At 37.2% G+C, this 15,167-nt stretch overlaps 1 protein-coding gene and 1 long non-coding RNA gene across 5 annotated transcripts in view; one reads left to right on the top strand and one right to left on the bottom strand.

Moving 5' to 3' along the window:
* The window catches only part of LOC147582722 (uncharacterized), a 42,677-nt gene that overhangs the window by 25,229 nt on the left and 2,281 nt on the right, over nucleotides 1–15,167 (top strand). The gene's annotated exons all lie outside the window — the stretch shown is intronic.
* The window catches only part of RBL1 (RB transcriptional corepressor like 1), a 62,355-nt gene that overhangs the window by 21,819 nt on the left and 25,369 nt on the right, over nucleotides 1–15,167 (bottom strand). For 3 of the 4 annotated variants that reach the window (XM_086702148.1, XM_086702150.1, XM_086702151.1), the window contains 5 exons: nucleotides 12,575–12,712; nucleotides 10,926–11,090; nucleotides 8,218–8,365; nucleotides 1,538–1,804; nucleotides 535–746 (listed from right to left, as the gene is read on the bottom strand). In XM_086702148.1, coding sequence (XP_086558274.1) covers nucleotides 535–746; nucleotides 1,538–1,804; nucleotides 8,218–8,365; nucleotides 10,926–11,090; nucleotides 12,575–12,712 — 930 coding nt within the window. The remainder of the gene's footprint in view (nucleotides 1–534; nucleotides 747–1,537; nucleotides 1,805–8,217; nucleotides 8,366–10,925; nucleotides 11,091–12,574; nucleotides 12,713–15,167) is intronic. The other variant, XM_086702149.1, reaches the window with a different exon arrangement.

Consider the following 15,167-nt stretch of genomic DNA (forward strand, 5'->3'; position numbering starts at 1 on the left):
ACGTTTAACTGAGTGAGCCACCCAGGCCCCCCGACACTTTTGTACTTAATGTACACTTAAAGATGGTTAAGATGGTAAATTTTATGTCCATTTTACCACACACCCAAAAAAGAAGGCTAAAATTGCTGTTAATCTTTCTTGCATTGATTGAATGACATTTTATTTTCATTTTTTAATTTTTAAAAATATTTATTTTTGAAGTTTATTTATTTATTTTGAGAGAGTGAGAGAGAGAGAGGCAGGCAGAGAGAGAGGGAAGGAGAGAACCCCAAGATGGCTGCATGCTGCCAGTGCAGAGCCTGACGGGACACCGAATCTCACCAAGTGTGAGATCTTGACCTGAGGTGAAATCAAGAATTGGACGCCACAACTAAGCCACCCAGGTGCTCCTTAAATATTTTAACTAATCTCTACACCCAATACCCAATGTGGGGCTCAAACTTACAACCCTGAGATCAAGAGTTGCATGCTCTACCAACTGAGCCAGGCGGGTGCGTCAAATGAGATCTTTTTAGATGTCATAAAATCACATACCTTTCTATAAAACAGTGCTAAAGACCCAGTTCTCTTTGGTTTGCTTATTCCAGCTGTATGTGCCTCTTGTGCTTTAGTCAGATGGTTCTGTTTTGGAGAAGCACCAATTAATGACTGAGCAGTAAGTGACACAGGACTCTCGACTTTGGACTCCTGAGTTGTGTTCATGGAAATTGGTATCAGTGTGATCTCTCCAGCATCATTTGCAATACCTAAATGTATAAGCAAGAATTCTATTTTAGAAATAAGTTGCATGTGTTCCAGAAAAACTGTCAATTATCTACCTACCTACCTATCTACCTAGCTATCCAAACATAGGAATAGGTTAGAAAAGAGGAAAGCTACAAAAATTGTAATTCTAGGTTATAACACTCTTGTTTTCTATTTCTGCTCTGAAACAATGTTTTCTTTTGAACTCTTAAGGAGATGTTTATAATTAAGAAAAAAGATTTTTGCTTAACACGCTCATTTGTAAAGCTCAGATAAGAAAATAAGTCCAATGAAAAGGGTGGTAAATTCATAAAAGTATGAAAATTCAAAAACCAGTATAAGTTCAAAACAAAACAAAAGGTGGAATACAGAAGATTTTTAAGGCAGTAAAACTATTCTGTATAATACTATAATGTTAGATATATGTTATCAGACTTTCATCAAAATCTATAGAAGTGTACATCAACAGTGTACTTTTATGTAAATTATGGACTTGGGTCATAATGTGTCAATGTAGGTTCATCAGTTGTAAGAAATACACCATTCTTTGGTATGTTGATGGTGATGAGGTCTGTGTGTGTGTGGGCAGTGGGTATATGGGAAATCTCTATACCTTTTACTCAATTTTGCTGTGAACCCAAAACTGCTCTAAAATAATAAATTAAAAAAATGGTATAGGTTAAAAAAAAAAAAAACTGGATCAAAAAGGCCATGTGATTCAACCCAGCAAGACATTTCTTAAATTACTAACCAACTCAGAAAAAAAAATAAAATAAATACATTAAAATGTTACCGTGCAATGGGATTGTAACTTTATGTCCTGTTGTCCCTGTGACTATGGCTGTGGCCATAGTTAGAAGACTTTGCCCAGGTGAAATTGATAGATTTTCAGCAGTAATGCTTGAAGAAGGAGCAATTTTCAATTTTGTTCCTTCTGTTATGATCCTGTCCATAAGTATTTCTTTTGGGGGATCTTCCCCAAAAAGTCTTCTCTTAGCACTCCCTGCAGTAGGAGAACTGTAGCGTTCATGAACAGAAATTGGAGACAACGGTTGCATATCTAATAGAGAGAAAAATAAATTTAAAATAGTTTGATATGTATTCTAAAATAATAAATCAGGTTCACTCGTTCACTCAAAAAATAGATACTGAGTTACTATATGCTAAGCAATAGGTATTCAGCAGTAAATAACACGGCTTCTATCTTCACAGAATATAGAGTATAGCAAAAGAGGTATGAAAAAGTTACTACATGTGAAAATTATGATAGCTTATCTTCCTGGTTTCTTGAACCTCTGCCTACTATTAAAGGAGCAAAATATTAAGGGTAAAATAGAAGCTGAGAGGTAGAATGAGGTGACCACTAAATTTGAGCAGTCCAATTAGCTTCTGTCTCCCAATCTTATCTAGTAAATAACATCTGAGAAGGAAAAATCAGTGATTTGGTTCACAGTTTTGCCCCCTCCTACACACCCATACTTCAAGCAGCTTAAGGCAGTAGCTTCGGCTTTTTCTTTTGTTTAAGTAGGCTCCATGCCCAACATGGAGCCCAACATGGGGCTTGAACTCACAACCCTGTGGTCAAGACCTGGGCTGAGATCAAGAGTTGGACGCTTGACCTACTGAGCCACCCGGGTGCCCCTATGGCTTTCTGATTTAGTAGGTACAGAATCATCTTTTATAAGCTCACGAGAAGATAAAGATGAGCAAAGGTGATAAGACTCTGTTTAACTTGCCTTAATCTGAGGGTTGGCAGTAGTGTGTTGATTAAAAGATTATAGATTATATTTAGTTTTCAATGCTATCCTTCCATAGGAGTGGCTTTCCCTATATACCAAGTGTGTAAAGGTTCTCCTAGCCCCTAAAAACCCTACATCTTTTTCCACAATCCTTCCCCACTTTCCCTGACCCACTGATTCTTTACAGGTATATAATATACTTTTTATTTTTATCTATTTATTTTTTCATGTTTATTTTTGAGAGAGGGACACAGCATTACGGGAGGAGAGGCAGAGAGAGAGGGAGACACAGATGCAAAGCAGACTCTAGGCTCTGAGCTGTCAGCACAGAGCCCGACATGGGGCTCGAACTCACAAACTGTGAGATCATGACCTGAGCCAAAGTCAGACGCTTAACTGAATCACCCAGGCGCTCGTATTTTTTATTTTAAAAGTTTTTTTTTTAAAGTAATCTCTATACCCATTGTGGGGCTCAAACTCACAACCCCAGATCAAGAGCTGCACACACCACTGACTGAGCCAGACACTCCTATGGTATGCTTTTTTTTTTTTTAAGTGTACTTATTTATTTTGAGAGAGAGAAAGTGGGAGTCGGGGAGGGGCAGACAGAATCACAAGCACTGACAGTGCAGAGCCCAATGTGGGCTTCAACCCCACAAACTGAGATCATGAATGACCTGAGCTGAAGCTGGACGGTTAACCAACGGAGCCACTCAGATATCCTACCTATAATGTGCTGTTTAAAGTGAAAGCATTTCAGGGCACTTGGCTGGCTCGTCAGTGGCACATGTGGCTCTTGATCTCAGGCTCGTGAGTTCGAGCCCCATGTTGGGTGTAAAGATGACTTATTAAACATGTTTACAAGGTATAAAAATAACTTCTGGAAATGATTTGACAGCTCTCTGTATTAATAAGGTGAGAGGAGAAACAGTTATGTCTTAATAAAAATCTCTGCGTATTTCTGGGGCTTATGAAAACAGCTCTGATTTCCCAACCTCAGTGGCAGATAGAAAGTTCTGTGGTAACTCCCATGATCACTTAATAGGAGTGTACCTGGATCCTTTATACATAAGAAATCCAACACAGCCCTTGAATCTGACTAGGAATGTTTAAGCCGACATTTCAAACAATTTTTTTTGAAGTTTATTTTTGAGAGAGAGACAGAGTGTGAGTGGGGAGGAGCAGAGAGAATGAGAGACACAGAATCCGAAAAAGGTTCCAGGCTCCAAGCTGTCAGCACAGAGCCTGACACAGGGCTCAAACTCACAAACCGCAAGATCATGACTGCAGCTGAAGTCGGACGCTTAACCAACTGAGCAACCCAGGTGCTCCTAAAGCTGACATTTAAAGAGAGGGTTCATAGTATAGCCATGAGGTTAGCTGCAAACCCCTTCAAATTATCTTTTGTTAGCACAGAAGTGGAAAAGATACAGTGAACTCTTTACATTTAATAAACACAGAAATTAATATTATGTCTTTTTCTTCCTAGAGTCAAGGCTCAATATTGTTTTCTAAGGATTTTCCATTATTTGATTCTCTTGCCTGAACCCCTATGAGAAAATACTTTTTTCTTCTACTTATAAAAATAATATGGGGCGCCTGGGTGGCTCAGTCGGTTAAGCGTCCGACTTCAGCTCAGGTCACGATCTCGCGGTCCGCGAGTTCGAGCCCCGCGTCGGGCTCTGGGCTGATGGCTCAGAGCCTGGAGCCTGCTTCCGATTCTGTGTCTCCCTCTCTCTCTGCCCCTCCCCCGTTCATGCTGTGTCTCTCTCTGTCTCAAAAATAAATAAACGTTAAAAAAAAAAAATTAAAAAAAAAATAATATATGCCCTATATGTTCATAGCAGCATTGTTCATAATGGCCAACAAGTGGAAATAATCCAAATGTCCATCAACTAACGAATGAACAAACAATATATAGCATATCCACACAATGAAATATTATTCAGTCATAAAGATGAAGAGCTGATATATGCTGCAATATAAACAGATCTTTAAAACATGCTACATGAAAGAAGCCAAGCACAAAGGCCACATATTATATGATTCTATTTATATAAAATTCTAGAATAGGCAAATCTATAGAGACAAAAAGCAGATTGTAGTTCCAGGGGATTGGGTGGGGGAACTGGACAGTGACTGCTATTGAATATGGGGTTTCTTTTCTTGGCTGATGAAACTGTTCTGGAATTAGATAATGGTGAGAATTGTAGAGTCTTATGAATATACTAAAAACTACTTAACTGTACATGTTAAAAGGGTGAATTTTATGGTATGTGAATTATAACCCAATGAACAAAAGAGCTCACCGAAAGAAAATTCTTAGAATACCAAAAAACTGTAATATAGAAAGTAACATCCACTCAAAACACCACCATCTGGAGAGAATCATATTTGGGTGACCATTATTCATGATCTTAGTTCTGAGATGTCTAGCTAGGCTGTAAACACACACACACATATAAAATATAAATATATATGCATATGTATACATATATACATTACAGTCAAGGATACATACACATATGCACACATTCTCACACAGACTGTTCATACTTTGTTCAGTTCCAATATGCAAGAATTTAAGTTACCATAGTTTAGTTAAAATAACAACAGCCTAACAAAATGGTTCAAATTTCAGTTTCCATGATGTACTAACTGTAACTGCATAAACAAACTTTAGTTAACAAATCATTATATAACTAATAGATGTGAATCATGATCAGTAACTAATCATGTTAATTCTTTCAAAGTCTGTCACTGATTGGTCAGGGCACATCTGCTATTCAATTCATGAGCACAAGAAAGCATACAGTTATGTTGTCTCTTTGTCTCCAGTGAAAAACCCTATATGACATTTTATAAAAACAGACACATGAGGGGAATCATCAAAAAAAAAAAAAAAGTACAGGGGTGTTGGGGTGGCTCAGTCGGTTAAATGTCTGACTCTGATTTCAGCTCAGGTCATGATCTCACATTCGTGGCATCGAGCTCCACATCAGGCTCTGTGCTGAGCATGAAGCCTGCTTGAGATTCTCATTCTCTCTCTCTCTGCCCCTCTCCCCAGCTTGTGCTCTCTCTCTCTCTCAAAATAAATAAACATCAAAGGAAAAAAAAAAGAAACCTTAAAAAAAAAAAGAAAATTGCAACAAAGAAATGAAAGTGATAATACTGAAACTGAAATTAATTTAGAACATCAGTAAAGTTACAGAAGGAACAACTGACTCTGGGAATACTGACACTGACACTGTTCAAGAGATTAGATACACAGCCTGAAGAACTTCCTGAAAGTGAAATTCGTTGACATAACTGAAGAAAGTTGTTGAGATTAAAAGGATGAAGATATCCAACAGAAAGTGATGATGGCAAAAACTTCACATTTGAGGAACTCTCAGAGATATTTCAAAGAATTAAACACACAAAGTATAAAATGTTGAAAGCTGATCCAAATTTAGAAAGGAACATGACAGTTCACCAAGGCACAGAAAAGATGCTCATTCACCAGCATAAATTACAGGAGAAGGAGGTGGCAAGCACTGTTTAAACTATTCTTTGTAAGTTTGAAAAAAAAAAAAAAAACCCCACCAACAAAAAAACCAAACCACTTTCAGGGCACCTGGCTGGCTCAGTCAGTGGAGTGTGTGACTCTTGATCATGGGGTTGTGGGTTTGAGTTCCGTGTTGGGTATAGAGATTACTTAAAAATAAAATCTTGAAAAAACAAAAACCAAAAAGATGAAAAACAAACCACTTCCATTCTCAATGTTTCCAGTGCTTTATACTGTACTATGTAAATACTTTTATTATCTTTCATTTTGCTAAACATTAAGGACTCATAGCTTTTTTTTAAATTATCACTTTTTTAAAGTAATCTCTACACCCAATGTGGTGCTCAAACTTATGCCCCTGAGATCAAGAGTCACATGCTCTACTGACAGCAGCCAGGCGCCCCTAATGACTGATCATTTTTAAAAGTTTTGATGAAACAAATAGATAAATACAAGTTTTGACAAGATTTTTTTCCTTTTTAAAGGCTTTTATTTATATATTTTTAAAAAGCTTATTTATTTTGAGAGAGAGAGAGCATAAGCAAGCAGGGGAAGGGCAGAGAAAGAGAGAGAATCCCAAGCAGGCTCCATGCTGCCAGCGTGGAGCTGGACACAGGGCTCAAACCATGAGATCATGACCTGAGCCTAAATTAAGAGTTGGCTGCTAAATGGACTGAGCCACCTAGGTGCCTCTGGACAAGATTTAAAAAAAAAAAAAAAAAAAAATTTTTTAATGTTTATTTATTTTTGACACAGAGAGAGAGAGAGAGAGAGAGAGAGAGAGAGAGAGAGAGAGAGAAAGACAGAGCATGAGCGGGGAAGGGGCAGAGCAAGAGGGAGACACAGAATCCGAAGCAGGCTCCAGGCTCTGAGCTGTCAGCACAGGGCTCGATGCGGGGCTTGACTTCACAGACCGAGAGATCATGACCTGAGCCGAAGTCAGACACTCAACCGACTGAGCCACCCAGGCGCCCCTGTCTCCTGACAAGATTTTTAAAGGTCATAAAACAATCCTAATCATTCTCATTGCTTATGAAGACTATTTTGCATGCACATTTTTATCATCTTGGACTACATGTAAAGCAAAGACTATATGTGTGCCTGCACACACATACACAAAATTATAGTTCAAGTTGGATCAAGAGCCATGTGAAGCCCGAGTACTTGTTCATCTGAAGTTTGTTCAGGGATATGTGATCAAAAGATTTTAACTGATTAAAAAATTCAAGAAAAAATTCATATAATCCAGAGGATGCACACATCAGATGCACACATCATAAGAGAAAATAAGGACGAATGAATGAACTAAAATCTTCCCGTAAGGTTCATATGAACTATTTTTTTTTTTTTTTTTTTTTTTTTTTTTTTTTAAATTTTTTTTTTCAACGTTTATTTATTTTTGGGACAGAGAGAGACAGAGCATGAACGGGGGAGGGGCAGAGAGAGAGGGAGACGCAGAATCGGAAACAGGCTCCAGGCTCTGAGCCATCAGCCCAGAGCCCGACGCGGGGCTCGAACTCACGGACCACGAGATCGTGACCTGGCTGAAGTCGGACGCTTAACCGACTGCGCCACCCAGGCGCCCCTCATATGAACTATTTTAAGAGAGTATGGATAAGTTATTTCTTAGATGAACTTAAGCATCCCAAAGAGTTTTTTTACTCTGCTTCAAATACTTTTCTTTCTATAAAGACATACATAGAGAAAGAATATAACTTTTGTCACATTTGAAAAGTAGGTATTTTGCTTATTTACAGTTTTCTGTTAGCATTAGGAAAAGTGTGTTTATTAAAAGGCTAAAATACTATTTCCACAACAACTGACATTGAAGTAAAAAAATATTAAAAAACAGAGTGAAAATCTTATTACTTTGATATGCAAAACTATACAACAAGCCACAAAAGGGTGTTAGCATAAGCCTCCTTTTACATTTCGTTTTATTTTTATTTTTAAGTAGGCTTCACACCCAATGTGGATGTAAGATTAAACCCATGACCCAAGTTTAAGAGTCCCATGTTCTACTGACTGAGCCAGCCAGGTGTCCTAGCCCCTGTTTATCTTTTAAATTTAAAAAATCTTTTTCATAAGCCCCTTTTTCAATCTTGATGAAGAAATTACATTTCATAATAATATATTAGCAAGACTTGAAATTTTGAGAAAACTATCTTTGTTATTTTTTTGTTTTACCTGTGTTGAACCTACCCCTTCGAAGACTCCCACTGTCAGTCCGAACTTCTTTGACCCTTGGATGCATTAGAGGAGACATTGGCATCATAGGAAGGTGTCCCTGTACATTTCCCCCATTTCCTGTTTCAAAGTTATTTGGGAATATAACCTGTAAAAAATAAAAACCTCTTGCTTTACATATAGATAAACCTACTGATGAAAACTTCTAACAGAAAAATGAGAAAAAAGTCTTCTTCAACTGTTCTATTTCCCTTCTTTCTTCTTCACAAAATAGAACAACTTGCATAAAGTGCTCAATAGTTTGTGTTGTTACACATATCTCACTTAATTTTATAATTTATCTCCTTAAGTTGATTGACCACTTCTAGAAGTAAACTGATGAGGTAGGCACCATCTATTTCCACTTAAGGATGACAAAATACAGGCTTAAAATATGAAATTTGCCTGAGGGCAATTACTATTTTTTAAGTTTATATTTTTTTAAATGTTTATTTATTTATTTTGGTAGGGGGCAGAGAGAGGGAGAGAGAAAGAGAGAATCTCAAACAAGCTCCATGCTGTCAGCACAGAGCCCAGTGCTGGGCTTGAACTCATGAACCGTGAGATCATGACCTGAGCTAAAATCAAGAGTTGGATGCTTACCAACTGGGCCACCACAGGCACCACTAAAGTTTATTTTTTATTTGTTTTGAGGCAGAGAAAGAGAGAGAAAACAGGAGTGGAGGAGGGACAGAGAGAGAGAGGGAAAGAAGAGAATCCCAAGCAGACACCGTGCTTTCAGTGCAGAGCCTGACGTGGGGCTCAGTCTCATGAACCATGAGATCATGACCTGAGCTGAAACTACAAGTCAGGCACTTAACCAACTAAGCCACCCAGGTGCCCCAAGGACAACTACTATTAAGTAACAGAGCAAGGGCTTCAACCCAAATCCTCTTTCTTCAAGTTCATTGCCTTTTTTCACTTTCCCAAGAGATTCTACAATGGAAGTATTGATGAATACACAAAGATTGCACAGTTAATCACAGTTTGTTGCAAAAAACCAAAGATACATGGAAGAGAGATTTCAAGAAATCATTTTCTTTTCAGTTCTTCCTGGTCTTGGATAGTCCTTCCAGTAGTGTGGAATTAGGGAAAAATTCACCAGGTTTCATGAAGTATAAGACACAGAAAAGCAAAGAAAGATGAAAAGACAAGAGTTCTGAAAGAGCAACACAGAGGTAAAGAAGAAAAAACTCAGTTTCTCACGTGATACTAAACTGTGAAATGTGTGGCTTGTGTGTATTAGGCACAAATTTCTGATTTTTTAAATTCTAACTACTACTAATGAAAACCATTTAATTTTTTACATAGACATTTGAAAAATTAAATATGATAAAATTAGTGGTTTCTTAGATATGACTTCCAAAAGCACAAGAAACGAAAAAAATAAACAGGACATTATCAAAATTAAAAACTTTGTGTTCTAAAAGACTTGATCAAGAAATTAAAAGGCAACCCATGAAATGAAAGGCAAATTTTAAAAATCCTATTAACAGATAAGGGAGTCATATCTACAATATATAAAGGATTCCTATAATTCAATAATAAAAAGACAAATAACCCAATTAAAAAACGGCAAAGGATTTGAATAGATATTTCTCCAAAGGAGATACACAAATGGCCAATAAGCACATGAAAAGATGCTGCACATCATTAGCCAACAGGGAAATGTAAATAAAAACCGTAACGAAATATCACTTTATGTCTACTAATGGCTAGAATAAAAAAGATGTGTCAGGGAAGAAAAAACAAAGGTAAGTTTTAGAGAAGATGTGAAGAAACTGGAATGTTCATACACTGATGGTAGGAATGTTAAATGGTGCAGCCACTTTGAAAAGAGTGTGACGGTTTCCCCAAACTGGAGGTACACAGCTGGAGGTACACGTGTACACAGCTGGAGGTACACGTGACCCAGCAATTCTATTCCTAGAAATGTACCTAAGAAAAATAAAAACATATCCATACAAAACTTGTCTGTGAATGCTGATAGCAGCATTATTCATAAAAGCCAAAAGGCAGAAACAACCCAAATGTCTATCAATTGATAAATGGATGAACAAAATGATATATTCAAATGACAGAGTATCATTAAGCCATAAAAAGCAATGAAGTGCTAATATATCCTATAACATGGACGAACCTTGAAAACATAATGCTAAGTGAAAGAAGCCAGACACAAAGGACCACATATCATATGCTTCCACATATTTGAAATGTTCAGAATACACAAATTAATAAAGACAGAAGTAGATTAAGTTGCTTAGGGCTAAGGAGAAGAAGGTGGGTAAGGAAAGTGACAGCTAAATGATACAGTTTCTTGTTGAGGTGATGGATATGTTCCAAAATTGACTGAGGTGATGGGTGCACCTATCCATGAATGTACTAAACACTAAATTATATGTTTAAAAACAATTTTTTTTAATGTTTATTCATTTCCTGAGAGAGGGAGACAGAGTGTGAGCAGGGGAGGAGCAGAGAAGAGGGAGACAAAGAATCCGAAGCAGGCTCCAGGCTCTGAGCTGTCAGCATAGAGCCCAATGTGGGGCTCGAACCCATGGACCGCGTGATCATGACTTGAGTTGAAGTTGGACACTTAGTGAGCCACCCAGGCACCCCATAAAGCTATTATTTTTTAAAATGACAGGATCATCAGCCTTGCCCTAACTCACCTCTTCACAGGTAGGAACTTTGTTTCCTGAAGCCTGGAGAGCCTCCCACAGTGCAGAATCATGACTCCACGCCAAACTCTCTAAAATCTGTTCTTCGATGCTGTTCAGGTGTTTCACCATGTCCCTGGAAAGTCCCTCCTCTGAGCGGATAACCACCTCAATAACCTGGTAAAGAGAAAATTGAAAAGGTAATATAGGTAGTCTTGGTCATTTCTAGGCTTTCATGTATGACTAGCTTTGGTCTTATAAGGACACAGAACTAATGATATTGTTGAACTATGATTCAATGGCTGATCGATATATTTTAATTTAAAAGGACTTCTTAAGATGTCCCAAATACTTTCACATACATTTCTGTTTTTCATGTTTTCTTTTACACATGGAGAAATGAGGCAATGATAGGGAGAAACTGGTCAACCAAGGCCAATAGTGGAAGTCGGGTCTTGGGTTCTGAGTCCAGTGCTATTTTGAATTTACTGTCTCTTCTCAGACAATTCTTCCCAATAGATCAAGAGAACAGATGAATAATATATTTAAAAGGAATTCTGCTTATATAATTCTATTTTAATAAGGGTAAATTCTAGAACAAAGTCTGTAGGTATATACACAAAAATATTAAGTGATTATTATTTATAATTAGGATTATATTGTATGGTTTTAATATTCACATTTATATGTACTTTCCTGTTTTTCTTCAAGGAGGCTATATTATTTATGTGGTTAAAGAACAAAGGCATTTAACTTCTTGAATGAAAAAAGGATGCTACAAATAAAAATGAATTGCTATCAGATAAGGTCAAAACCAACATTGTCCTTGAATAAAATTACTTATATTTCCTAACAGAAAATCTGAAAACACACATCAACAAGTATCAGAAGCAATTTTCCCTAAGACACTAAAAAAATATTTAAATCCCACTTAGCAATTCAAATGGATAAGCTTTCTAATGATCTGCATTTTCCATTACTTGAGACATATTTTAGGTATAAAAATTGAACTCTTCAAACTAACTTTTCTATAAATACTTTGAAAATAGCACATACAGCAAAATATTAACTAAATCATACCAATAAGGGTAATGTAGTAGCATCAGTCTTAAATTCGGATACTAGGTAACATTAAATGTTATTGTAGTTGTGACCCTTATGTTGTGTAAGAAAAAGATTAATAAAATAGTTCTAGCAGGAAAAAAAAAAAAAAAGCTAAGTAAGACTGATCCACACTGAATTAGTTCAAATTTAAGGAAGGAGCACAATCTTTTATTTCAGCTTCATTAGCTAAACCATAACCACGAACCATTTCATACCTTTTCTTTCTCCTGGGGAAAAGAGCTTTTCTTCTTCATTATGCATCTGTTTAATAGGATTATGATTTCCATTTATAAATATGGAAAATTCAAAGCTAACTACTTAATTCCTGGTCACATTTGCAAGTCAGTGAAGGAAAAAGGACTGCAGTTTGAGACTGGCTGAATTTACTAATATCCTCATCCTTTCCCTTTTGTTTTTGATTCCACCCAAAGGACTAAAATGTTTTCAGAATACCTCTGGAAATATTTCCCAGACATCATTACAGCCTGTAACTTTAACACTAAGATAAACAGAACGTTTATGAGGTGCACCATATCATAACTTTGCTCTCATCTCACCTTATAAAAATAAAATGGTTGTAAATTGAGAACTTCAATAATCCAGGGGAAAGTACGAGGTGAGCTATAGGCAAAGAGCACAATTTCCAAACAACAGGCCATCAAGGAACGATGAAATATATCCTGCTCTAAAAGAACCTTGGAGAACAGAAAAACTGCAGTTTAATATTTCTCAGCAATTTCAGCCTTTGCCATTCTATAAAGACTACAGAAACAAGATAAAATAATGTGTACATTATATTATACCAGATTATCAAAGATAATGTGAGCTCTCAAACTGGTAAAGAGTTTTGTTATAACATATAATCTTGCTCAATGGTAGATTTTAAATTTAAATGAGGCATACACAACAATCTGCTTTGAAATAATAAAACAGTCAATATTCCCATCAAGAGGAAGCATTAGGATTGGTTCCATTTTTTTTTTTTTTTTTGTTCCGTTTGTTTTTAAATGCCAGTTTTACAACTATTTTGTTAACATAAAGACTGTTAATCAGGGGTGCCTGGGTGGTTCAGTTAAGAGTCAGACTCTTGGTTTCAGCTCAGGTCATGATCTCACGGCTTTGTGGGTTCAAGCCCTACACTGGACTCTGTGCTGGCAGTGCAGAGCCAGTTTGGGATTCTCTCTCTCTCTCTCTCTGTCCCTCCCCCACTTGCGCTGTCTCTGTCTCTCTCAAAATAAACAAATAAACTTAATAAAAAAATATTTGTTAATCAAAACACTAAAATCAAAGGTATTATGTCACAGCTAAGACTTAAAAAAGTTCAGAGAAATAATTTACTAAGAAGATAAAAGTCGTGTTGAGCATTAAGACTTTTTTTTTGAGTTTAAGATTTAACAAAATTTTCAGTTTTAAAAAGTGTTTGTTGCCATCCTTCTTTTAAATATCACTCCAAATCAACAAAAAGGATAAGAAACAGAAACTCCTTGGATAAAACTAGAAGTCAGCTGTAACTGCAAATTAGAATACATGAAAACTGAAAGTGGATGGAAGGATGACAAATTACTCAGTAGAAAGTAGGATGGTCAAACATAAGGGCCTGAAGAGAGACACTTGGACCTAATTAATTTGCTCCATGCAACCTGGGGAAAACATAGCAACTGAAGGGACAGGAGGAATGGAAAGTAGGGGCTAGGCAGGGGCTGACACGAATGGATGATTTGAAAGTCTGTAGTAGTTAGAACTCGTCAGGTCCCCATTCAACCCCTACTCTAATGAAGCAGATGATAGGCCTCTAGTCTGTCCCAACAGGGATCTGGAGAATTATTCTAAGACTGAACTAGGGAGACTCAGCTTGAGAACACCAGACATAGAAGAAACTGTGGTTTTAGGCAAAAGTCTGCAGACTGCATTGTGAGATCAAGTTACCCTTTCTTGCTCTGTTCAGTAACACCAACATCCAGCAAAAAATTAGCAGATACTTCTTTACAGAAACTGAAATATTCCAGAAGAATCTTAAAGACACCAAATGTTAAGGGTCTCTAATACTACATGATTATATGAGACTGTTGGGTTTATATTCCTATTTTTGCCAACAAAGCTTTAAAAAAATTTTTTTTAATGTTTTTATTTATTTTTTGAGACACACACACACACACACAGTGCAAGTGAGAGAGGGGCAGAGAGCAAGGGAGACACAGAATCGGAAGCAGGCTCCAGGCTCCGAGCTGTCAGCACAGAGCCTGATACGGAGCTCGATCCCACAAACTGTGTGTGAGATCATGACCTGAGCTGAAGTCAGATGCCCAACCAACTAAGCCACCCAGGCGCCCCAACAAAGCTTTGAACCAAACTGTTCAGTTACCATAAGGGTTTATTAATGTCCCATTTTTAGTGCCTCATTTAAATGTAAGTGGATATCCAAGAACAATCCAACAACATAAGGAAATCCTCCCACTGGAAGACAAAAATTAAAACAAAGAGAAAAAAGGGGCACCTCGCTGGCTCAGTCAGTTGTTCTCAGCGTTGTAAGTTGGAGCCCATATTGGGTGGAGGTGTTACTTAAAATCTTTAAGGGGTATCTGAGTAGCTCAGTTGGTTAAGTGTCCGACTCTTGATGTCAGTTGGTTCCGGTCACGGTCTCAAGGTCATGGGATTGAGCCTTGGGTTTGCACAAATCTCTTGGGATTCTCTCTCCCTCCCTCTCTTCTGCCTCTTCCCTACTTGTGCTCTCTCTCTAAATAAATAAATAAACTTTAAATATCCCAGGGTCATGGATTGAGCCCCACGTCAGATTCTGTGTTGAGGGTGCAGCCTGCTTGGGATTCTTTCTTTCCCTCTGCCCCTCTCCCCAGCTCACACATACTCTCTCTCTAAAAAATAAACAAAACAAAACAAAACAAAAATAAAATAAAATAAAGCCTTTATGCAGAGTTTTAAAAAAGGGCCTTAAGGCTTTTACATTTTGTTTGAACTGTAAAATGTCTATACCAGTGGACTGTGAAGATATGCATATATAACGTAATATTTAGAGTAACCACTAAAACAAATCCATACAAAGAATAACAGTCTAAAAAATGTTCAAGCAGGGGTGCCTGACTGGCTCAGTCAGTAGAGCATGCAACTCTTGATCTCAGGGTCATGAGTTCAAGC

This window comes from Puma concolor, chromosome A3 (assembly GCF_028749965.1).
Source record: "Puma concolor isolate L17-30 chromosome A3, mPumCon1.1.hap2, whole genome shotgun sequence".
In the NCBI taxonomy this organism is placed as follows: domain Eukaryota; kingdom Metazoa; phylum Chordata; class Mammalia; order Carnivora; family Felidae; genus Puma; species Puma concolor.